The sequence below is a fragment of the Bos indicus genome, chromosome 21, assembly GCF_029378745.1.
Source record: "Bos indicus isolate NIAB-ARS_2022 breed Sahiwal x Tharparkar chromosome 21, NIAB-ARS_B.indTharparkar_mat_pri_1.0, whole genome shotgun sequence".
Classification (NCBI taxonomy): domain Eukaryota; kingdom Metazoa; phylum Chordata; class Mammalia; order Artiodactyla; family Bovidae; genus Bos; species Bos indicus.
In genome coordinates this window covers 61,371,816-61,397,988 of record NC_091780.1, presented here as the reverse complement: position 1 = coordinate 61,397,988, position 26,173 = coordinate 61,371,816, and the positions used below count along the sequence as shown (strand labels likewise).

The 26,173-nt window shown below is 44.7% G+C and overlaps 1 protein-coding gene and 1 pseudogene across 1 annotated transcript in view; one reads left to right on the top strand and one right to left on the bottom strand.

Annotated features, from left to right (window-relative positions):
* Positions 1–7,271: 7,271 nt before the first annotated feature.
* AK7 (adenylate kinase 7) overlaps positions 7,272–26,173 on the bottom strand; it is a 68,015-nt gene continuing 49,113 nt past the window's right edge. The window contains exons 13-18 of the mRNA XM_019983944.2: positions 19,810–19,938; positions 19,508–19,576; positions 15,278–15,475; positions 10,493–10,713; positions 8,056–8,214; positions 7,272–7,514 (exon numbers count right to left, since the gene is read on the bottom strand). Coding sequence (XP_019839503.2) covers positions 7,479–7,514; positions 8,056–8,214; positions 10,493–10,713; positions 15,278–15,475; positions 19,508–19,576; positions 19,810–19,938 — 812 coding nt within the window. The 3' untranslated portion in view covers positions 7,272–7,478. The remainder of the gene's footprint in view (positions 7,515–8,055; positions 8,215–10,492; positions 10,714–15,277; positions 15,476–19,507; positions 19,577–19,809; positions 19,939–26,173) is intronic.
* On the top strand, positions 10,998–14,991 carry LOC109575108 (small ribosomal subunit protein eS19-like; annotated as a pseudogene).

Genomic DNA, 26,173 nt, shown 5'->3' with positions numbered 1-26,173 from the left:
CGTAAGTGCCAATTTGTAGCTGACAAAGAGGAACTAATGATGGAAGCATGATGTCTACTCAAGAATGATGAAAGTTCCATGATCATGTTGACAATGCTCTCTTTAATCTCTAAAGATAATTTATAACTGGTGTCTCAAAATTGCAAATCTTCAGCCTTTGTAGTTCTGATCTATAACTGGCTTTTTTTTTTTTTTGGGCCAACTGTCAAAAAAAAAAATGACAGAAAAGTTTTTCTTCCTCTTCCCACTTTTCCCTTGATTAGAAAGTGTAGCCCTGTAGCCTCACTGTAGAGATTGCTGGAGTGCAGCAGTCTCTCGCCTGCCTGCTTGTAAGCCTCAGTTCAGTTCAGTCTCTCAGTAGTGTCCAATTCTTTGCCATCCCATGAATCGCGGCACACCAGGCCTCCCTGTCCATCACCAACTCCCAGAGTTTACCCAAACTCATGTCCATCGAGTCGGTGACGCCATCCAGCCATCTCATCCTCTGTCGTCCCCTTCTCCTCCTGCCCCCAATCCCTCCCAGCATCATGGTCTTTTCCAATGAGTCAACTCTTCGAGTGAGGTGGCCAAAGTATTGAAGTTTCAGCTCCAGCACGAGTCCTGCCAATGAACATCCAGGACTGATCTCCTTTAGGATGGACTGACTGGATCTCCTTGCAGTCCAGGGGACTCTCAAGAGTCTTCTCCAACACCACAGTTCAAAAGCATCAATTCTTTGGCACTCAGCTTTCTTTATAGTCCAACTCTCATCCATACATGACTACTAGAAAAACCATAGCCTTGACTAGATGGATTTTTGTTGGCAAAGTACTGCCTCTGCTTTTTAATATGCTGTCCAGGTTGGTCATAGCTTTTCTTCCAAGGAGCAAGCATCTTAATTTCATGGCTGCAGTCACCATCTGCAGTGATTTTGGAGCCCCCAAAAAATAAAGGCTGACACTATTTCCACTGTTTCCCCATCTATTTGCCACGAAGTGATGGGACTGGATGCCATGATCCTAGTTTTCTGAATGTTGAGCTTTAAGCCAACTTTTTCACACTCCTCTCACTTTTATTAAGAGGCTCTTTAGTTCTTCTTCACTTTCTGCCATAAGAGTGGTGTCATCTGCATATCTGAGGTTATTGATATTTCTCCCAGCAATCTTGATTCCAGCTTGTGCTTCATCCAGCCCAGCATTTCTCATGATATACTCTGCATCTAAGTTAAATAGGCACAGTGACAATATACAGCCTACATACTCCTTTTCCTATTTGGAAGCAGTCTGTTGTTCCATGTCCAGTTCTAACTGTTGCTTCCTGACCTACATACAGATTTCTCAAGAGGCAGGTCAGGTTGTCTGGTACTCCCATCTCTTTCAGAATTTTCCACAGTTTGTGGTGAGTCACACAGTCAAAGGCTTTGGTGTAGTCAATAAAGCAGAAATAGAGGTTTTTCTCGAACTCTTTTGCTTTTTCGATAATCCAGCAGATATTGGCAATTTGATCTCTGGTTCCTCTGCCTTTCCAGCTTGAACATCTGGAAGTTCACAGTTTATGTATTGTTGAAGCCTGGCTTGGAGAATTTTGAGCATTACTTTATTAGCGTGTACTGCTGCTGCTGCTAAGTCACTTCAGTCGTGTCTGACTCTGTGCAACCCCATAGACAGCAGCCCACTAGGCTCATCTGTCCCTGGGATTCTCCAGGCAAGAACACTGGAGTGGGTTGCCATTTCCTTCTCCATTACTAGTGTGTGAGATGAGTGCAATTGTGCGGTAGATTGAGCATTCTTTGGCATTGCCTTTCTTAGGGACTGGAATGAAAACTGACTTTTTCCAGTCCTGTGGCCACTGCTAAGTTTTCCAAATTTGCTGGCATATTGAGTGCAGCACTTTCACAGCTTCATCTTTTAGGATTTGAAATAGCTCAACTGGAATTCCATCACCTCCACTAGCTTTGTTCATAGTGATGCTTCCTAAGGCCCACTTGACTTCACATTCCAGAATGTCTGACTCTAGATGAGTGATCACACCATCGTGATTATCTTGGTCCTGAAGATCTTTTTTGTACAGTTCTTCTGTGTATTCTTGCCACCTCTTAGTATCTTCTGCTTCTGTTAGGTCCATACCATTTTTGTCCTTTACTGAGCCCATCTTTGCATGAAATGTTCCCTTGGTAGCTCTCATTTTTTTGAAGAGATCTCTAGTCTTTCCCATTCTGTTGTTTGCCTCTATTTCTTTGCATTGATCACTGAGGAAGGCTTTCTTATCTCTCCTTGATATTCTTTGGAACTCTGCATTCAGATGGGTGTATCCTTCCTTTTCTCCTTTGCTTTTGGCTTCTTTTCACACCTATTTGTAAGGCCTCCTCAGACAGCCATTTTGCTTTTTTGCACTTCTTTTTCTTGGGGATGGTCTTGCTCCCTGTCTCCTGTACAGTATCACAGACCTCCGTCCATAGTTCATCAGGTTCTCTATCAGATCTAGTCCCTTAAATATTTCTCACTTCCACTGTATAATCATAAGGGATTTGATTTAGGTCATCCCTGAATGGTCTAGTGGTTTCCCCTACTTTCTTCAATTTAAGTCTGAATTTGGCAACAAAGAGTTCATGATCTGAGCCACAGTCAGCTCCTGGTCTTGTTTTTGCTGACTGTATAGAGCTTCTCCATCTTTGGCTGCAAAGAATATAATCAATCTGATTTCGGTGTTGACCATCTGGTGATGTCCATGTATAGAGTCTCTCTTGTGTTGTTCAAGAGAGTGTTTGCTAGGACTAGCGCGTTCTCTTGGCAGAACTCTATTAGCCTTTGCCCTGCTTCATTCTATATTCCAAGGCCAAATTTGCCTGTTACTCCAGGTATCTCTTGACTTCCTACTTTTCTTTCCAGTCCCCTATAATGAAAAGGACATCTTTTTTGGGTGTTAGTTCTAAAAGGTCTTGTAGGTCTTCATAGAACCGTTCAACTTCAGCTTCTTCAGCATTACTGGTTGGGACATAGGCTTGGATTACTGTGATATTGAATGGTTTGCCTTGGAAACGAACAGAGATCATTCTGTCGTTTTTGAGATTGCATCCAAGTACTGCATTTTGGACTCTCTTGTTGACTATGATGGCTACCCCATTTCTTTTAAGGGATTCTTGCCCACAGTAGTAGATGTAATGGTCATCTGAATTAAATTCACCCATTCCAGTCCATTTTAGTTTGGTAATTCCTAAAATGTCGACATTCATTCTTGCCATCTCCTATTTGACCACTTCCAATTTACCTTGATTCATGGACCTAACATTCCAGGTTCTCTTTAGTTACTTAGTATTTTCAATTAAAATAAGGATCAAAAATAGTGCAGTGAATTTGCAGCAACATGGTTAGACCTAGAAATTGTCATAGTGAAGTAAGTCGGACAGAGAAAGAGAAATATTGTATGACATCCCTTATACGTGGAATCTAAAAAGAAATGATACAAATGAACTTACAAAACAGAAAGAGATGCAAAGGCTTAGAAAATGAACTTATGACTGCCAGGGGGAGGGAATAGTTAGGGAGTTTGGGAAGATCATGTACAAACTGTTATATTCAGAATGAATAACCAACAAGGACCTACTGTATAGCACATGGAACTTTACTCAGTATTATGTGCCAGCTTGGATGGAAGCAGGGTTTGGGGGAGAATGGATACATGTATCTGTATGGCTAAGTCCTATCAACGTTCACCCGAAATTGCCACAAGGTTGTTAATCGGCTATAGTCCAATACAAATCAAAAAGTTTAAAAAATAAATAAAATTAAAGAGTAAGAAAAAAAGTGAAGAATAATAAAAATGGGGACAAAACAGTGCAGTGAAGTAAAAGAAAAGTTGGTAAATTGGATATCATCAAAATTAAAAGTTTTGTGCTTTAAAGGGCATTATCAAGGGAGTGAAAAGACAAGCCACAGAATGGGAAGAAATATTTGCCAATCACATAGCTGATAAGGGTGTTCTATCTAGAATACATAAAGAACTTTTAACAATTCAGTAACAAAAAGATAAACAACCCAAATAAAAAGTGAGCAAAAGGTTCAAATATAGATTTCTCCCAAGGACATACACAAATGGTCATCAAGCGCATGAAAACGTACTTAGTCACAATGTGACACTACTACCCACCCGCTAGTCTGGTAGTTCCCCCAATAAGTCAAACAGAATTACCTTATGACTGTATTTCTACAGCTAGCTTTCTACCGAAAATTGACAACAGGGGTTCAAACAGGAACTTGTGTTCAAATGTTCACAGCAGCTCTATTCACAGCAGCCAAAAGGTGGAAACAACCCAACTGTCCATCAAGGCATGAATGATTAAACAAAATACAGTCTATGCGTAGAGTATAGACACCACTATAGAAAGGAATGAAATACTGATACATACTACAACATGGATGAAGCTTGGAAACATGCTAAGTGAAAGAGGCCAGACACAAAAGGCCACACATTTCATGATTCTCCAGAGTAGACAAATCCATAGAGACAGATTCATGTTTGCTAGAAGCTTGTGGCGAGGGGATGATGCAGAGTGATGGCTGGTGCAGGGCTTCCGCTTGGGGTGATGGAAAAGCTCTCCCGCTAGATGGTGGCGATGAGTGGACAATGTCACAGATTTACGCAGTACCACTGAATTGTACACTTCAGGATGGTTGCAATGATAAATTTATGCTGTGTGTATTTTGCCTCACAAAAAACGTAGTGTAAAAAGTGTAGTGCAGTTATATTCAGATTTTATTATTTAAAGAAATGATACATGTCATTAAAATAAACGTAGGCGTGCTGCGGTCCATGGGGTCACAAAGAGTCGAACACGACTGAGCAACTGAAATGAATTGAACTGAACTGAAATCGATTTCTCATCCAGTGTAGTTATGGGAATTATAGGATTTTTAGAGCTGGCAAGGGCCACCGGGATTATTTATGCCTTCATGCAAAGATGGGCTCAATAAAGGACAGAAATGGTATGGACCTAACAGAAGCAGAAGATATTAAGAAGAGATGGCAAGAATACACAGAAGAACTGTACAAAAAAGATCTTCACAACCCAGATAATCATGATGGTGTGATCACTCACCTAGAGCCAGACATCCTGGAATGTGAAGTCAAGTGGGCTTTAGGAAGTATCACTATGAACAAAGCTAGTGGAGGTGATGGAATTCCAGTTGAGCTCTTTCAAATCCTGTAAGATGATGCTGTGAAAGTGCTGCACTCAATATGCCAGCAAATTTGGAAAACTCAGCAGTGGCCACAGGACTGGAAAAGGTCAGTTTTCTTTCCAATCCCAAAGAAAGGCAATGCCAAAGAATGCTCAAACTACTGCACAATTGCACTCATCTCACACGCTAGTAAAGTAATGCTCAAAATTCTCCAAGCCAGGCTTCAGCAATATGTGAACCGTGAACTTCCTGATGTTCAAGCTGGTTTTAGAAAAGGCCGAGGAACCAGAGATCAAATTGCCAACATCCGCTGGATCATGGAAAAAGAAGAGAGTTCCAGAAAAACATCTATTTCTGCTTTGTTGACTATGCCAAAGCCTTTGACTGTGTGGATCACAATAAACTGTGGAAAATTCTGAAAGAGATGGGAGTACCAGACAACCTGATCTGCCTCTTGAGAAATCTGTATGCAGGTCAGGAAGCAACAGTTAGAACTAGACATGGAACAACAGACTGGTTCCAAATAGGAAAAGGAGTACGTCAAGGCTGTATATTGTCACCCTGCTTATTTAACTTCTATGCAGAGTACATCATGAGAAACGCTGGGCTGGAAGAAGCACAAGCTGGAATCAAGATTGCTGGGAGAAATATCAATAACCTCAGATATGCAGATGACACCACCCTTATGGCAGAAAGTGAGGAGGAACTAAAAAGCCTCTTGATGAAAGTGAAAGTGGAGAGTGAAAAAGTTGGCTTAAAGCTCAACATTCAGAAAACGAAGATCATGGCATCTGGTCCCATCACTTCATGGCAAATAGATGGGGAAACAGTGGAAACAGAGTCAGCCTTTATTTTTTTGGGCTCCAAAATCACCGCAGACGGTGACTGCAGCCATGAAATTAAAAGACGCTTACTCCTTGGAAGGAAAGTTATGACCAACCTAGATAGCATATTCAGAAGCAGAGACATTACTTTGCCAACAAAGGTTCGTCTAGTCAAGGCTATGGTTTTTCCTGTGGTCATGTATGGATGTGAGAGTTGGACTGTGAAGAAGGCTGAGCACCGAAGAATTGATGCTTTTGAACTGTGGTGTTGGAGAAGACTCTTGAGAGTCCCTTGGACTGCAAGGAGATCCAACCAGTCCATTCTGAAGGAGATCAGCCCTGGGATTTCTTTGGAAGGAATGATGCTAAAGCTGAAACTCCAGTACTTTGGCCACCTAATGCAAAGAGTTGACTCACTGGAAAAGACTCTGATGCTGGGAAAAGACTCTGATGCTGGGAGGGATTGGGGGCAGGAGGAGAAGGGGACGACAGAGGATGAGATGGCTGGATGGCATCACTGACTCGTTGGATGTGAGTCTGGGTGAACTCCGGGAGTTGGTGATGGACAGGGAGACCTGGTGTGCTGTGATTCATGGGGTCGCAAAGAGTTGGACACAACTGAGCGACTGAACTGAACTGATATGGTAAAGTTATTTTGTTAAGAATATTCAGCTACTTTCTAATTATCACAGATGTTAAAAATTATTCATCCTGTTACATGAATTTTTATACCAAGAAGTTTATAATTGTCTCTGCCTCACAGGTTGGGTGCTGATCTTAAACTCAGAAACCACCTTGCAGAAACCAACCCTGTTTGACTTCCTGTGATTCAAAAAGCAAAAACTGTTCTGATATATTTTCATTTCTAACACCATTGGTGCAGGGGCCATAACAAGTCACATAAAATCATTAGCTCACATGTTGGAATAATATGTAGTCTGACTTTCTTCATGCTGTAAATTGAGTTACTTTGAACATTATCATGCAGAATACTCCGATGAAGAGTGAAATAGTAAATCAGCATTTATCCCATGAGCTATACACAGATACACCTTAACAATTTACCTCTCAAATGTGGTTTTAATTAGGCTTCCCAGGCGTCACTAGAGATAAAGAATCTGCGTGCCAATGAAGGAGACACAGGGGACACGGGTTTGGTCTCTGGTTTGGGAAGATCCCCTGGAAGAGGAAATGGCAACCCATTCCAGCATTCTTGCCTGGAGAATCCCATGGACAGAGGAGCCTGGTGGGTCACACAGTCGATAGGGTCACACAGACACGACAAAGCAAGTTAGCATGCAAGGTTTTAATGAAGTAGTGACTCATTACCATAGGGCTTTTTATGATTTTACTTAATAAAATATTTGATTGCAGGAAGAAAGAAAAGAATTTCCCCAAAACTAGAAAAGCATTTTTTTTTAAAGCAGTTTTTCAAATTACTATGTTAAACTCATCTTGAGCTCGGCAAAGCACATGACATGATATCTTCATAGTTTTACTACGTTTCAGGATTATTCTTGAAAAGATATTCTGCCTATAATTGAAAAAAAAAAGTGCCAGCAATTTAAAATGTATTATTTTTTAGAATTAATAGTACATTAGTTTGTACTATAAAAGTGAAAATTCATTGTACTTAAAAATGGAAGTTGAACAAGGAAATGACAACCCACTCCAGTATTTTCTGCTGGGAAATCTCATGGACAGAGGAGACTGGAGGACTGCAAGTCCATGGGGTTGCATAAGAGTTGGAAGCAACTAAATAAGAAATAGTCCTCATTATTAACATAGTTTCCATTACTTTAATTCTAGACATTTAATAATAAAACAAACCAACACTTAAAAACATAAAAATGCAAGTATATAAACTTTTTACTTTCAAATGAGTAATAAAAGTCTTATAAACTATGATGAAACTTATTATAAACTATTATAAACTATGATGAAGGTATTAAAGGCTATTTCCAAAATAACCAGATACACAATTTTTCTGTCTCAATTGGTTTTTCATTTATATTTGGGTATATTTTATTTTCAAATTGATATTTAAAAAAAAAAAAGACACTTAAATCTCTTACCAGAAAATCAACAGGATCATCAGGTCTGACCTTACAACACTCATTCAGACCCTGCATAAGTGTTGGCATAACATAGGTCATTAAATAGTTTCTCAAGGGAATAGACTGGGCCTCCAATAATTCTCTTTCTTCTCTTTTCACTTCCTCTAGTCGTTTATTCTACAAATAGAACATTGTGGGTAGGGTAAATAGACGGAAAAAGAAGAACAGTTTCATACAACTCACCCCAGAGTCCACTAGAAGTAGCAATGTTCATTACGTTATGATAAAGATGGTGTTTCCAATCGGCAGAGAAAAGATGTAAATGGTGTTTTAACAAGTGCATGGTCACTTAGAAAATAATAAACTGGATACCTATCTCACTTCTTACACTGAAATAATTTCTAGCTGCCCAGATCAAGCAAAGTGAGAGAAAGAAAAGAAGGAAGGAAGGATCATAGAATTGTAGAAGTCTAATAGAAAGTCTAGAAGGTATTGGTCTGGTGGGCTTGTGTTTATGCCTTGCTCAGCATCCGGTCCCTCTCTCTCAGGACTAATAATTCCAGATTTCCTTTGAGAAATCTCCCTTTTCAGCCTAGGGGATTGGGTGGGGCTTAAGCACATCAGTCCAGCCTACTCCTGGACATTAGTTAAACAAAAGACAGCAAAAGACATTACACAGACAAAGATATAAAATATACATTGCTTTAGGCTTCCCTGGGGGCTTAGTGGTAAAGAATCTGCCCACCAATGCAGGAGACACTGGTTTGATCCCTACTTCCAGAAGATCCTTTGGAGGAGGGCAAGGCAACCCACCCCAGTCTTCTTGCCTGGAGAATCCCATGGACAGAGGGGAAATAAGTGCAAAGAGTACAAACCATAAGTGCAAATTCATTTTTGAATGAATGTGGCCATGCTGCACAATATGCGGGATCTTAGTTCCCCCACCAGGGATTGAACCCATGCCCCCTGCAATGGACGCTGGAAGTCTCAACCTCTGGGCTGCCACGGAAGTCCCAAAGGGGGAAATTTAAATGTATAGAAAGGGATATGACACGTTATGCTGAGGGGCAGGTATTGAACTTTAAATATGGTGCCCAGGAAAGATCTTATTAGACAGACTTACTTTGACAAAGACTAAAGGCTTCATTTCGGAGAAGGCAATGGCACCCCACTCCAGTACTCCTGCTTGGAAAATCCCATGGACGGAGGAGCCTGGTGGGCTGCAGTCCATGGGGTTGGTGAGGGTTGGACAGACATGACTGAGCGACTTCCCTTTCACTTTTCACTTTCATGCATTGGAGAAGGAAATGGCAACCCACTCCAGTGTTCTTGCCTGGAGAATCCCAGGGACGGGGGAGCCTGGTGGGCTGCCGTCTATGGGATCACAGAGTTGGACACGACTGAAGTGACTTAGCAGCAGCAGCAGAAAAGGCTTCATTTAGCAAAGACTCAAAAGCAAGGAGGAAGTGAATCACACAGGTGGCAAGTTGTTTAAATGACCTTAGAAGGAGCCAGGTCACAGAGGACCCTGGGGCCCACAATAAGGAGTTTGTACTTTCATCTAATGATGATGAACAGTCTGTGAAGACTTTAAACAGAGAATGGCCGCGGTGGGTCTATATATTAGATGGACCGCCAGGCATCAGCAGGGGGGCAGACTGGAGATGGAGGGGGTGGAGCTGGGGAGACAAAAAGAAGGCACCACGTGAGTCTAGCACCCTGGTCAGCAGAAGTGGAGCCCTGTGGGTGGATCTGCGTGTGGTTTTTGGAGGCAGAATAGATAAGAAGACTCAGTGGTGAGAAGGAGGGTGAAATGAGGCTGACCACCCAAGTTAGATGGGTAAATGGAGGGAAACCAAACGAAATCCCCAGATTGACAATGCTGCCAAATGGTACACTTTTGCAGCAGTACTGTTCATACTACATCAGTGGCTCATTGGTATTTTTTTTAACTTTTTTTTTTTGGCAGTGCTGGGCCTTTGTTTCTGTGTGTGGGCTCCAGGGCCTCGGGCTCAGTGATTGTGGTGGACGGGCTGAGTTGCTCCATGGCACGTGGAATCTTCCGGGACCAGGGGTCAAACTTTGTGTCCCCTGCATTGACAGGCAGATTCTTAACCACTGGCCCACCAGGGAAGTCCTAGCTGTTTTTACTTAGCAAAAGACCAAGGGCATGTTCTTTTAAATGGTACATAGGAAATAAATTTTTAAAAAATGATATATATGAGAAAATAAACAACAACAAACAACAACAAAATTGTTTGGGTTATTTGCACGACATTGAAATAAATTTTTAAAAAATGATATATATGAGAAAATAAACAACAACAAACAACAACAAAATCGTTTGGGTTATTTGCACGACATTTCTCTATTAGGATGGGAAGCGCTACAGGCCCGGATGGCTTTGCCAGCGCCGCACCCCGCACCCCCACCCCACACACGGGCACACACTCACCCATTCCTCCCAGCGAGCGATCTTCTCAGCAGTCTCCACGGCCTCCTTGTGCTCTCTCTCTGCCTCCTCCATGGCCTCCCTGGCCAGCCGTTCCTCAGCAGCCTTCCGCTCCTCTTCCGCCTTTTCTTCATCCGTTAAGCCATAATTTCGAGGCTCCCCGACCTCCTTGATGAGCTGTTTGATGGCAAGTCTGTTCTGAGCATCTTCGAGTCTTCCTACATCTTTAATTATTAGGAGAGAGAAAGAGACCCACACAGACTTTTTCATAGTCTGGTCCCTGCTCACAATCTATCCTGAGACCAGACTTAGGAAAATTCTTCATTACTGTAATCCTGTGATGGCGAATTGTGTAAATTACTATATGGGGTTTTCCTTTTTGAGTTTACCAGCACAGTCTAGAATTTCTGGCCTGACTGGCAAATATCAAACTGGTCTCTGAGAGTTACGGGGAGCAAGCCTGGGGCTCGGGTCTCTGAGCTGTGACACCTGCCTCTGATTTGAGTGGATGGATGGGGGTGTGGACCTCCTCAAAGGAGTGAGTTCTCCACCCTGGGAGGCGTTTAAGCAAGACTAGGGCACTTCACTCAGGGGGATTTCCACAAAAGGAAGTCCTGCACCTGGATGTGGGCGGAGAGGGGGCTGAGTGACCTCCAGGTTTCTTTGGTTTTCTGTTTCTGAGAATCAGTGATTCTGGGATACATTTTCAATTCTTTTTTTTTTTAATTAACTTTTTCAGTTTGCCTGATTGAATCAGAGAAAGTCCAAACTCCAGAATATGTGACTGATGTTAACAAGAAGACCAGAAGGAGAATGAGAAAAAAGAGGAGGAGGGGGAGAAGGGGATCTGGGAGGGGAAGGGGAGAGTGGGGAAGGCTTGCTGACAACAGGAAGTTCCTCCCTGCACAATTCACTGAATAGTAAATTCTACACCAGTCTCCGGGCTTGCTTGGAAGGTCTCTGCACAGAAGGGTGAGCAGTAGGTGCATTTGAGAGCTAAGCGCCTCCAGCCCTTCCTCGGGAGTAACTGCTCACCAGCCGCCAAGCACAGCCACTGCTGCACTCCCCGCCCCCCGTGTTTGGACTATAGAACCTTGACCTAGGCTAGAAGCTCTGCCAGGTTCCAACATGGGACGAGGGGAAGAACGGAGCCAAGTACATTGGTCGGTGGGTGGAAACAAGCCCATCAAGAAGCAAGACCAAACCAAAACACACACACACACATACACAAACTCACTTCCTGGTTGCCTGAGCTCTGACATTTCAATGCATTTCTCCTTGGCTCCCCTAGTAGAGCATTACACCCCTGATGTACTTGAAAGATAGAACACTGCTGCCTCCAGGAGTACTTCTGCCCTGACCTTGGGAAGGATGAATGGAGGATTAGCTGGGGCGTGCGCACCTGACCCAACCATGACCTCCCATCTGCTCGTCTAAGTATGTACAATTAGGATGGAAAGAGACACATCTAGCTACGGGCTTGGCTCCCAGTGTTAACATGGAAACTTCAGGGCTGTGAGGCAGCCTTCATTTACCACGTGGGCCAGAGAAAGGAGAGAGACCTGGTTCAAAGAGCAAAAGAGAAAAAAGATGCAGAGCGGACATCCCTGGCAATTCAGCGGTTAAGACTCCTCACTTCCAATGCTGGGGGCTCAGGTTCAATCCCTGGTCAGGGAACTAAGATGCTGCATGGTGTGGCCAAAAAAATAAATAACTAAAGGGCAGAAAGAGATGCTGAGAGAGAAGTGGGGTACAGAGGTGCAGCGACAGGACGCAGGTGCCAGCATCCTTCCAGGGCCCCATTCAAGACCCTCCAGAGGCTGGGCGCGTTCCTGACCTTGACGCCCTCCCCTATGCCCATCGCTGGGATACATTACACCCCTTTGCTTTTCCCTTGTCTCTGGTTGTGAGTGTGAAGATGAGGCCAAAAGTGACGGGCACGGAATGAGGCAGAAGACAGTGATCACTCACTCATTCATTCCACCTCATCATTTCTGCCTTGTTTCTCCCTGGGGCTCTCCTCATCATTCCATAAATAGTTTTGGGGGGTTTTACTGAAAAAGATGACAATCACTACTTTTATGAAGTTTGCTCACCACTCCTTCCAAGTTCTCTGGGTAAATCGTGTAAACTACTTCCCGTATTAGTAGGTGTAGAATCCTTAGCTTCTACCTATAGAACTTGGTGTGCAACGTACACAGGCCTGTCCAGATGAAGACAAAATCCAATCACTTCTGAGGGTGCAAAACAGAGCAGAATTTGCAGACTGATAAATGTATTCTCATTTCATAATACACATCACTTTCTGCCTTACTGTTGTACTAATAATAAGATTAACTACCAGCTGTTGAACTTCACCAATGTGCCAGACACCTCCTATCTCTAATCCCCACCATTAGTCACAAGCCAGGGATTATTTTCCTATTTCACAGATGAGAATACTGAGGCAGAGCTAGAAACTGGAATCAGCTCTCCTGCTGACAGTTTCTGTCAGCTCTAAGCCTCCCAGTACTCCAGGACTGGGATGTGTCCCAGCTGGTTTGAGGGGATGGAGAGAGGCCTTGGGAGGCCCCAAAGGTCAACCTGGGCACTAAGCTGCCATCAGATTAGCAATTTTTTTCAGCAAACCCGGAGGAAGCAGAGGTGTCAGGATCCAGAAAACCAGAAAGGAAGTTCAGTGGTTCACTGAGCCAAGAGGAGGAGAAACCAGCCACAACAGAAAGGATCTGGAGGTAGCAACGATGAGGCTGCGGTGAGGCTGATGAGACAGCATGCTCACTGCATGCTTGCTGGGTGCTCAGCTCTGAGTTAAGTGTTTACAGGAAACAGGAGGAATGCGATGAAGAGCTATTTGATTTCTGAGTAGCTAAGAGTGAGTTAATGCCTAGACAGCATACCAAAAAGCAGAGACATTACTTTGCCAACAAAGATCTGTCTAGTCAAAGCTATGGTTTTCCCAGTAGTCATGTATGGACTAAGAGTTGGACCATAAAGAAGACTGAGAGCTGAAGAACCGATGCTTCTGAATTGTGGTGTTGGAGAAGACTCTTGAGAGTCCCTTGGATAGCAAGGAGATCAAACCACTCAATCCTGAAGGAAATCAACCCTGAATATTCATTGGAAGGACTGATGGTAAAGCTGAAGTTCCATTTCTTCGGCCACTTGAAGCAAAGAGCTGACTCATTGGAAAGACCTTGATGCTGGGAAAGATTGAAGGCAGGAGGAGAAGGGGGCAGCAGAGGATAAGATGGTTAGATAGCATCACCAACTCAATGAACATGCTGCTGCTAATACTAAGTCACTTCAGTTGTGTCCAACTCTGTGTGACCCCACAGATGGCAGCCCACCAGGCTCCCCTGTCTCTGGGATTCTCCAGGCAAGAACACTGGAGTGGGTTGCCATTTCCTACTCCAATGCATGAAAGGAAAAGTGAAAGTGAAGCTGCTTAGTCATTCCGACTCTTAGTGCTCCATGGACTGCAGCCTACCAGGCTCCTCCGTCCATGGGATTTTCCAGGCAGGAGTACCGGAGTGGGTTGCCATTGCCTTCTCCGCAATAAACATGAGTTTGAGCAAACTCCGGGAGATTGTGAAGCCTGGCGTGCTGCAGTCCATGGGGTCACAAGAGTCAGACACAACTTAGTGATGAAACAACAAACAACAGCAACCAGGGGTGAGTTGGCCAGTCTAAAGGCCAGGAGGGGCTTTGTGAAGAACACCAGTGCAATGCTATGGGAACAGAAGGCACCTCCCAAGGATGCTGGGGAAATGGTCCAATGCAGCTGGCAGCAAACCATGTAACTTTAAGTACCCTTAAAAAAATGCCAATTTGGGGACTTCCTGATTTGGCTAAGACTCCTCGCTCCCAATGTAGGGGGGCCTGGGTTTGATCCCTGGTCAGGGAGCTAGATCTCACATGCCACAACGAAGACCCAGCGTAGCCAAATGAATAAATCAAATATTTTTTAAAAATCCCCCGTTCCCCTGGCTAGCAGTGCAGAGGGCGCATCGTGCCTGGAGTTACTGTAAAAGACGTGAAGCCGCAGAAGTGCATCAGAACTCCAGCAGCCTTCCTTAGAGGTCCGGGAAGCTGAAAGTCCCTGAATGGGTGGACACGGTCAAGCTGGCCAAACATAAAGAGCTTGCTCCCTACAATGAGAAGTGGTTCTACATGAGCAGCTGCCACAGCCTGGCACCTGTACCTCCGGGCTGGAACCGGGGTTGGCTCTGAAACCCAGATCTGTCGGGGGTGGGGGGGGTGGGGGAGCATCAGAGAATGGTGTCATGCCCGGCTACTTCGGCAGAGGCTCCAAGAGTGTGGCCCGCCGGGTCCTCCAAGCCCTGGAGAGACTGAAATTGGTGGAACAGGACCAGGATGGGGGCCACAAACTGACCTCGTGGACATAGAGACCGGAACAGAATCACACACAGGTGGCAGCTGCCAACAAGAAGCTTTACAACAAACGATACCGGGTTAATCAATTGCCTCATTCGTTAAAATAAAAATAAAAGCCAATTTGGTAAAATAAATAATGCCATTTGGCATTCACCTTCGTAATACATCCACGTTTTCGTACAACAGTAACGCTCCCCACCCCCCACCCACTCCACTAAATCCTCAAGTAGACAACTCCCCTGTCTTTTCTTGTGACGTCCTGGGCCCTAGACACACACTTGTACTGTCCTCCGCTCCCCCAGCCCTATGACAGGCATGCCCCAGGCTGGCTGGGGGTGCAGACACTGGGCCGTGGTGCTCCACGTTCACTTTATCCTTGAGTTTATTTCGTACCTATATGGATTGGGTGGATTTCAAGTTCGTCGAAGTAGTTGAGGACAGTCTCGTCTTCGGTGTTGACGTCCCGGTAGTTGCTCAGAGCCCGGAGGAACCGGTCCTGGCTGTAGTGGGTCCCTGTCACGATGCTCTCGGGGAGATTCATCACCCGCTCCTTGAGGAACTCGTCGGACGCATCCAGTGAACACACGAACTCTGGAGAGAAGGAGCTTGTGAGTTCACACAGGGGCCCTGGAGCCGGCAAGCAGGTGCTGGCAGACCCGCCACTGCTCAACCCAGACGTCTGGTTACCAGCTGGGAAATCCTGTTGCCACAGAGGGCCTGGCCAATTGGCCTTCTTGCTGCCTCTGGTGGAGGACAGATACAAATCACCATGTTTCCAGAGACCACCCCCCCAGTGAAGCCCATGCGCACGTGCTCAGTCGCTCAGTCGTGTCCGACTCTTTGTGACCCCATGGACTGTAGCCCACGAGGCTCCTCTGTCCATGGGATTTCCTAGGCAAGAATACTGGAGTTGAAGGAGGAAACAGACAGAGCTGGACTCCATCTTAGGCCAGGCTGAGAACATTAGGCTACACGCATGGTCACCCTCCCACTGCACTCTGAACTTTGTGCCCGGTGTCTATAGAAACGGCATACCAATGGGAAACCAGACCCCCTGGATAAAAGAGCCTCAGGACTTGGACTTGGACTCTCCGTTGCCTAAAAGAATACACTAATTATCTCTGTAACAGAACAAAGTCGTAAATTCCATTATGTTTATCGGGATATGACCACAGTCCTATTGATAAATGTCTACTGTTTATCTAGTCTTGTGACACATGATGGAGAAGGCAATGGCACCCCACTCCAGTCCTCTTGCCTGGAAAATCCCTTGGACGGAGGAGCCTGGAAGGCTGCAGTCCATGGGGTCGCTAACGGTCCGGCACGACTGAGCGACTTCACTTTCACTCTTCACTTTTCATGCATTGGAGAAGGAAACGGCAACCCACTCCAGTGTTCTTGCCTGGAGAATCCCAGGGACGGGGGAGCCTGGTGGGCTGCCGTCTATGGGGTCGCACAGAGTCGGACACGACTTAAGTGACTTAGCAGCAGTAGCAGTGACACGTGAATCATTGGTTAACTTTGATCGTATCTCTTTTTTACCTTGTCCAGACTAGTTTCAAGGAATTTGGGGAGGTGGGTTTGAGCAAGTACATTTAGGGTATATAAGGTTTTCACAAAAACTGGTACGGGTCCTTGGCTAAGAGGAGACTCTGCCTTGGGCCCACTGGCGTAATAAACTGCACTCCACTATCTGCATTGTCCTTCTGAGTGAGTTTGTTTCCTGGAACTCGTGGCTACAACAGAGTGGGTTGCCATTTCCTCCTCCCGGGGATCTCTCCCACCCAGGGAGCGGCTCCCGCACTGGGCACACTCTTCACCTCTAAGTCACCTGGGAGGCCCAATTAATGGGCATCTTGTAAGATCTATTGTTTTTCTTTCCCTTCCTCCGTTTCTTCCTTTCTGCTTTCCTTCCTTCCCTCTTTTCAATAAAAACAGCAAAAATTGGGAATTCCCTTGAAGTCCAGTGGTTAGGACTCCACACTTCTCCTGCCAAGAGACAGGTTCAATCTCTGGTCAAGGAACTAAGATCCTACAAGCCATGTGGCATGGCCAAAAATTAAAAAGGAGAAATTGTCAATCCAAATCTCTAATAACCCTGTGATACATCTGTTGTCAGCTGCCCAGTCAATTGTCACCTTGACACATTTCCAGCACAATATCACCATTTCCCAAAGAGACTCACAGCTATGAGCAAAATGCTCTGATGGCCAATTTGCCAAATTAATATAAACAGGGACTTCCCTGGGACTTTAATTTTTCATAGATCAACCTATTTGCTCACTTCATGCTATGAAACATCTATGTTCAGTATAACACAGTCAGTGCTTATCGAATATTTGACACATGGATCATTATTAATGACAGTGAGCATTTCATCCACCCCTCAGTGCACACTTCACGTATGCAAGCCAACCGCCCCTTTTATGTAACTTACACACCAAGTCAGTATTTCTCCTGCCTTTACTCATCCCAGGGCCAGGGCCAGGGCCAGGACCAGGCAGCTAGAGACCAAAGCCCACTGCAACTACTCATACTAGTCAATCCCCTGCCTTTCCCACAGTAATCTCAAGAGAGGCTGAGTCCTAGACTTTCCCCTGCCTCCTGACCAACCCTGGTGCTTCTCCCAGTGGCCCTGGATGGTTCCCACACTCCCTTCTCTGGGGAAATATGAGGAATAAATTCTTCTTTCAATGGCATTAGCCTCTCATGTCTCTGTCATTTCCATTAATTAAAATCTCACAGTTCAAATGAGACAATGATCTGATTTTTTTCAGGAAGAGAGAAACTAATGACAATTTCTTTTTAAAAAGGGGGGAGGGGGGCTAATTGAAAAGAACAGACTAGACATTCCAAAGAGATTTCATCATGGACGTGTTTGGACCATACCCGGCAGAGAGCAGCCCCGTGGATCAGGACTAAGAACTGCATATCTTTTTACCTCTTGTGTTTCCATTTTCTTATCTTAGGGAGGGGTTTCATTCGCTCTGGTTTTTGGAGGCAGTGGCATGAGAAGATATGAATCTGAATTCAAGCCCTCACATTTACCAGCGAAGAGGGCTTGGATCAGTCTCTGGACTTCAGGCTCGGGATCTGGTAAACAAGGGAGTAATTCCTGCCTCCCAAGCTCATGGAGAAGCTCAATAAGCTTCCCTCGCGTGTCCTGCCTGTTACGTGGCAGATGGTGGGTTGAGCTGAATTTTATCCAGCTGCCTCAGGGAGAACAGGAGGATTTACCATGGGGTTTAGAATGAATGCCTATCGCCCAGAAGTGCTAAAGTCTCATAAACTGGACAGATGGGCTTATTTAGACCAGTCGACTTTACTTTTTAACCTTTCTGGAGGCAAGTACAGAAATTAATGGGAAACCTAAGAGAACCCATTCCTCTGGCATTTTGTGATCCTGCCTCAGGCAAACAGTATATATCCATCCTTGAGGATGACTGCTCCCTGATGTCTCTGCTTCCAGAAGCTTCATCACAAGCTGTGCCTGGGCCAGGAGGAGGAAAGGATTACAGCTGTGAATTGTCTCTCTTGGGGACTTTGACACAGTGAGCAGCCTCTTCCAAGCTACATCCCTGGGCTAAGAAAATAGCTATTCTTGTATTTATCATATGACCGGAACTTGGTTAAACCTCATGCAAACTGACTTAAAAAAAAAAAAGAAGAAGAAGAAAAAAACTTTTAAAGTTGATGGCGGAGTCACAAGAAATGCCTGCTAGGTACTCAGCAAATCCTTTTTCATGGAACACATTGTTGATACTTCTCTTTTAAGGGTATGTAGTGAGAGCTCTGGGTAAATACCTAAAAGGATAAACTTGTGGTGGTTAGGGACCCGAGCAGCTTCTTCCTGCCCAGTCTCGATTCTGGATTCTGGATGTCTTCCAGAAGAGACAATGGCATGGCCAGGACCTAAAGCAGAGCAGGAAGGAAGGGCAGTGACCCAGTCCCTGGCGGTCTCACCAACTGACAACTCTCCCCAGGACACTGTAGAGCACAGGGAATAGAGGCAATATTTTGTAATAACTACAAATGGAGCACAATTTTAAAACACTGTTAAATCAAAAAAAAAAAAAGGAAAAAATTTTTTAAAAAGTGAATCAGAACTTCCCTGATGGTCTGGTGGTTAAGACTACACCTTCCACTGCAGGGGGTGAGGGTTTGATCCCTAAGATCCCATATGCCTCATGGCTGAAAAACCAAAACGCAAAACAGAAGCAATGTTGTAACACAGTCAATAAAGACTTTTAAAAAAATTGTGAATCACTATGCTGTATTATGCTATATACCTGAAATTTATATAATGTTGTAAATCAACTATATCTCAAGTTTTAAAAAAGTACAGAAAAACAAAAAAGAAAGGAAGTCAGGGCACCAACAGATTGGCTAACTTTTCTGCTCTGTCACAGAAGGGAACAGCAGATATGAATGTTCTCATAGGGACTCTATCCATTACCCCCAGTGCATTCTTTAGGTTGGAATTTGATATTAAGGATATTGCTTTACTTTTTTCCTAATACAAACAAACCTACTTTATCAACATAAAAAATGTTGTTGTGGTACAAAAGAGATATCAAATGACGTTCCTTTAAATATGACCTTGGAGAAGTAGCTTAAACTTACCAGGTATGATTAGTTTATCATAGGGAAACATTTTGCCTCTGCCTTCTTCTTCCTCCTCCTCATCCTCTTCTAGTAAAACAAAATATACATCATTGAATTCATTACATATTATTATGAAGGACAGCTCAAAAATGTAAATGTTTTAACTGAGTCACTCATGAAAACTAGCTGTAACAAGGAAAGCTTGTATTTTAGATATAGTCCCTCTGATTTTTTTAATTGTGACCGTTATTACTCTGAACAATAAAGTTGCAACTTATCTGAATGTAAACATTCAAAACAAAAGGAACACCCACACTTACGGCTGAACAGGTCTTTGGCCTGATCATAGGTCTTTGGGAATCCATCCAAAATGTAACCTTGATTCCTGCAAGGCATGGATTTTAGCTTTTCTTTCATAAATCTAATAATATATTGATCTTCCAGGCGACCTGATAAAAAGAAAAAAAAAATTACCATGCAGTCATATTCTACATATACAGGTTACATTCTAAAGTGACCTCAAAAATTCTTGTGTCGTCAAAATTACTACGCAAAAACTCTTATCTTTGCATTACAGTGAAAAATATGTGGTTCTGTATTTCAACCATGACACATGAATTCTAACGCCCTGTAAAGTAGGAGAAACTAAGGAACTCGTCTGCAAGAAAGAGTGGAGGCAAATGCTGATGTCTGCACTTTCAGATTTGTTTTTTTAACCATGGTCACAACTTTTGGATGAAGTTGAAAGAGCAGTTAAGTGGAGAAATCCAGAGTGTTCTCCCTGACTGGCAGGGTTTACTCAATTCTATTTTGATATTATACTTCTATGCTTTGATACATAATAAAAAATGCTTCCATTGTGAGAATTCAGTGGGATGGTATTCATGCATCCTGCTGCCACATGATTTATTAATAGCACACGCCCAATAAATATTTGCTGCTTTTGAATAAAAATCAAGCTTGATCCTGACCCTTAAAGGCACCAGCCCTCTGCTCCCTGTCTCTTCCAGTCGGCATTTCAGACCTTGACCCCACTGGACAGTTTTCTCTCCAGCCTTGAATGTGGGATTCCTGCAGTTGCTTGGGGAGGCAAAGGAGGGAGGAGTTTGTCCAAAAACTGTCACAGTGTTTCCAAGACAGTATGATGTAACTTCTCTAAAATATTCATCTATCCTTCCATTGTTAACTGTTGAACAGCTATCACTTCTAAAAAACAGCCCTGCCTTTATATGGCTTAATATATACATTATGGTAATGCAAGTTTTGGAGAAGGAAATGGCAACCCACTCCAGTGTTCTTGCCTGGAGAATCCCAGGGATGGAGGAGCTTGATGCGCTAGAGCCCATGGGGTCCCAAGAGTCAGACAGGACTGAGCAACTAAACAACAATGCAAGTTTGGGGAGTTTAGAAACTGATCTCTGAAACTCTTCCTGGTGCTGCTGCTGCTAAGTCGCTTCAGTCATGTCTGACTCTGTGCGACCCCATAGATGACAGCCCACCAGGCTCCCCCATCCCTGGGATTCTCCGGGCAAGAACACTGGAGTGGGTTGCCATTTCCTTCTCCAATGCATGAAAGTGAAAAGTGAAAGGGAAGTCACTCAGTTGTGTCCAACTCTTAGCGGACCCCATGGACTGCAGCCCACCTGGCTCCTCTGTCCGTGGGAGTTTCCAGGCAAGAGTACTGGAGTGGGTTGCCATTGCCTTCTCCGGAAACTCTTCCTAGGGCAGCACTATACTTTCAGCTTATCAGTGGATGTATAATATAAAATAATTTGAAGCCTTTTTTATTATTCAACGACAACGAGATGATCTAATGAAAACAGCTCTCCTTTCTTCCACCTTTCATTGTCACACAAATCATTAGGTGGTAATTGATTCAGAAAATAATCACGTCTTTCAGAAACTTAAATATTATGGCAGAGACAAAAAGATAAAGATGTTATTTAACATAATGAAATTCCTCAAAGTGATTTGACATTCCTTTTCAGTAAGGTTCACAGTGCTGTCAAGAAATAAAGCCACATTTTAAAAATGTCAAGGATCCACTGATATCCAAAGATGAGTTTTATTTAAACAGTATTTCCAATTCTCAAAAGCTTCCCTGATAAGGAAAGGCACATACTCAGAAATCTAGCTTCAGCCTCCTCTGTGGCATCCCTTGGTTTATTTCAGGCAATGAGCTTGGCCATTTGTTCTGTTTGTTTCAGAACTAAGAGTTCAATATGCCAGAAGGGGGCTTGAGCAGCAGTTTATTTTATCTTTATTTTCTGCACTGGGTCTTCGTTGCTGCACGTGGGCTTTCTCTAGTTGCGGCGAATGGGGACTGCTCTTCGCCGTGGTGCACGGGCTTCTCACTGCGGTGGCTTTTCGTGTTGCGGAGCACGCCGTCCAGGCATGTGGGCCTCAGTAGCTGTGGCACACGGGCTCAGTAGTTGTGGTGCTCAGGCTTAGTTGCCCCAAGGCATGTGGCATTTTCCTGGACCGGGGATCGAACCTGCGCACTCTGCACTGGCAGGCGGATTCTTACCCACTGTGCCACCGAGGAAGCCCTGAGTAGCAGTTTATGATAACCATGGAATGTGAGTACACAAAGGGCCAAGTCCAGGTGCCTTTCTCTAGAGAACTGTGACCTCCTGGAGATACAGCCATGACCTTGGCTGGCCCGGGGCATTTTGGAAGGTGACAGTTACTTCTGCTTTAAAATAAATGAGCACAGCCCTGCTGGACAGGCCTTAAAACACCACACAGCTTCATTGTTTTCTTTTTTTGTTAAATTTTAAGTCTGCCTTTCAAATAACAGTAATATTTAAATGCTAATATTAACCCATAATTATAACTGCTAAAGACAGTTTAAACATAGATAGCAGGGAGACTTCCCTGGTGGTCCCGTGGTTAAGAGAGACTGCAATTCCATTGCAGGAGTCGCCAGTTAGTTCCCTAGTTGGGGAACTAAAATCCTGCATGCCAAGCAGTGCAGCCAAAATACAGGAAAAAGAAAAAAAAAGGTTCAACAAGGTCTTTAAAATAATCCATGCATAACAGGGTTCAATTCCTGGGTCGGGAAGATCCCCTGGAGGAGGGCATGGCCACCCACTAAAGTATTCTTGCCTGGAGGAAGCTATGGACAGAGGAGCCTAGTGGGTCACAAAGATTTGGACACGACTGAAGTGTCTTAGCATGCATGCACAGTAGAGACACTACAACGTTGATACATTTACATATTTTTCTCACCCTGTCCCCAACTTTTTAATTTCAAACCCACAGAAAAGTTAAAAGGCCAGTCTGCCGATCACCTGGAATCCCACCAACCAGATTCAACAAATCCACAATGCAAAAAGGATCTAGAACTAGTTAGTGAATTCTGTGGTTTAAACAAGTCCTTATTTTGGCTGCATAGTCAGGGATCAACGGGAGTGGAATCACGAATCGATAAGAATTCGGAGGTGCCTCCCTGCAGGACTGTGAGTTCTGTCTTGCTGGAGTTCTTAGACTCAAATGATGACACACTGGGTCAGGTGAGGACTTCTGCCTCTTCATGCTATGAAATTTCCAGAGGTTTGCACCATGGGTTCACAGGTCTTCTTTTGTTTAAACGTAACCTGGGTCTGTGTTCTAGTTTCAGGTAAATGTGAATAGGAAGGAGTTTTGAACAAGCTTGAAGAAAAAAGCACTTTCCTGGGGTTACGGGGGACTGACTGGACTATTGCCATCTTGTCAGAAGTGAGCGGGTGGGTGGGCTGTGACAGCGGGGAGGGTGGGCCTGTGACAGCGGGGAGGGTTGCCTCCCTCCCTGTGCATGCTAAGTCGCTTCAGTCCGACTCTTTGCAACCCTTTGCACTGGAGCCCATCAGGCTCCACTGTCCATGAGATTCTCCAGGCAAGAATACTGGAGTAGGTTGCCACTCCCTTCTCCAGGGGATCTTCCCGACCCAAGGATCGAACCCGTGTCTCTTATGTCTCTGGCACTGGCAGGCGGGTTCTTTACCACTAGCACCAACTGGAGACCCTGGCTACTAATCCAGTTGGCCTCTCCTGCATGCTGGGATAGATTGAAGGCAAAAGGAGAAGGGGGTGGCAGAGGATGAGACGGCTTGATAGCATCACTGACTCAGTGAGTGATAAATGTGAGCAAACGCTGGGAGATAGCAGAGGACAGAGGAGCCTGGTGTGCTGCAGTCCATAGGGTTGCAAAGAGTCAGACGTGACTTAGCGACTGAATGGCAACAACAGCATCAGTGGGAAGTACAGAATCTCCTGCCAAGGACAGGCCCTTCTTGAACTTTGGTGACGCAATGACTGCTCTCAACCATAATTCTTGTTCTGTGTGGTCACCCCCACCGGGACATGAAAAGAGTCCAGTCAGTACTTCATGTCACCCTGTTTACACAAAGTTATTGGATAAGACTTTCGGGTCTTTGCAAAGACCAACTATATGATTCTGTCAATAAACATTGTCCCGTGTCTGTCTGGTTCTGGCCTTAGACCCCAGGCTTACAGCGTATGTACACATGACCACGATCACCTGTGGATTCCTACAAACCCCAGGCCCCACCCTTCCAAGTGGCCTTGCCAGACTTCCTCCACAGGTGTCCTCACAATGGAATGTCTTGTTTTGCTTTCTTCCTCTCCCCTGAATGGTAAGAGCCGGGACACTGCAAGACTCTGAAACCAAGATAGGGATTCCCCACTGTCACAGGCGAGGCAAAGGTGAAAGTGAAAGTCGCTCATTTGTGTCCGACTCTTTGCGACCCCATGGACTATTCAGTCCATGGAATTCTCCAGGCCAGAATACTGGCGTGGGTGGCCATTCCCTTCTCCAGGGAATCTTCCCAACCCAGAGATCGAACCCAGGTGTCCCACTTGCAGGCGGATTCTATACCAGCTGAGCCACAAGGGAAGTCCAAGAATACTGGAGCCTATCCTTTCTTCAGGTGATCTTCCCGACCCAGGAATCGAACCAGGGTCTCGTGCATTGCAGGCGGATTCTTAACCAACTGGGCTACAAAGGAAACAGGCGAGGCAAGGGCAGTGTCATATCTTAAAGTGTTGACCTGTGTTTTCTGCCCTTCACCTCTGGGATTTTAAATTCCATTTCCTCCACACCCAGCCCAGCCAGAGCAAAAATTCAGACTCAGATAACCAGCTGGTATAAGTGAATGCTCAGTGTTGTTCAGTTGCTAAGTTGTCTCCAACTCTTTGGGACCCCGTGAACGGTGGCACACCAGTCCTTCACTGTCTCCCAGAGTTTGCTTAAACCCGTGTCCATCGAGTCGGTGATGCCATCCAACCATCTCATCCTCTGTCGTCCCCTTCTCCTCCTGCCCTGAATCTTTCCCAGCATCAGGGTCTTTTCCAAGAGGTTGGCTCTTTGCATCAGGTGGCCAAAGCGCTGGAGCTTCAGCACCAGTCTTTCCAATGAGTGTTTAGGGTTATTTCCTTTATCTCTGGGAAATCTCTCTGGGATTCTGACTTTCATTTCCTCCCCATCTGGCCTGAAAGTGAAAGTGAAGTCGCTCAGTCGTGTCCGACTCTTTGCGACCCGGTGGACTGTAGCCCACCAGGCTTCTCCGTCCATGGGATTTTCCAGGCAAGAATACTGGAGTGGGTTGCCATTTCCTTCTCCAGGGGATCTTCCCGACCCAGGGATCAAACCCAGGTCTCCCACATTGCAGGCAGACGCTTTAACCTCTGAGCCACCTAGGTGTGGCCCCACCTGGCCTACATCAAAGCAAAAACCCAGACTCAGAAAGCTAGCTGGTTTAAGTGAACCCTCAGTGTATGCAGAAAAAAGCATATTCTCCGCCCTATAGACTGGACTGGAGTGGCCTGGGGGCAGGCCAGGAGGAAGTGGAGGGTTAAAACAGAGTTGGGAGGAGGGTGAGGAGTCCCGAAGATAAATAGCTAGTAAGAAGAGCATCTGGAGGGACAGTACGGGGAGTGTCAGAAGACCAGAGACAGACGGCAGCCCAGAGCTGTGCCCCAGGGGAAGGCGGTGGGCGGTCCTCAAGGGGAGAGCCCTTTTGCACCTTTGTCCTCCTTCCTGCAACACAGGAGACGCAGGTTCGATCCCTGGGTCAGGAAGATCCCCTGGAGAAGGGAAAGGCTACCCACTCCAGTACTCTGGCCTGTAGAGTTCAGTCCATGGCGTCGCAGAGTCAGACATGACTGAGAGACTTTCACTTTCACAGCCAATGCTAGTATTACCCGTTTGATGGAGGATCTCAATTATGTAAAGATGAAATGGTTTCTATTTTTCTAACTGCTGCTGATGCTTTCCTGCCTGGGTGGCAAGCTTCCTTAAAGACATCTCATTTCAAAACCTCATTTATGATTATTTGGCTGGAATGACCTTCTTAAAGTATGAACAAACAGAGACGCCATTTACTTATTATCTAAAAGCTGCAGTGGGACCAGCCTGAAATACCATTCCAGGGCAAGGGAAGAATGAGTACAGAGTTTACGTTTAAAGGGACACTTAACTGCAATGCATGTGTTCAACAAACTGGTTAAAATTATCATGTGAGTGAGATAATTTTTCTGTTTATTTGTATTTCTTCCTGAATGAGTGAATCATTGGCCCAAGTTTTTCATCCATGTTTTCCTATTCAGGACTTAATGATTTTCTTATTATTTTATTAACTATTAACTTTTCGTCATATTTGGTGGTAAATATTTTTTCCTGAT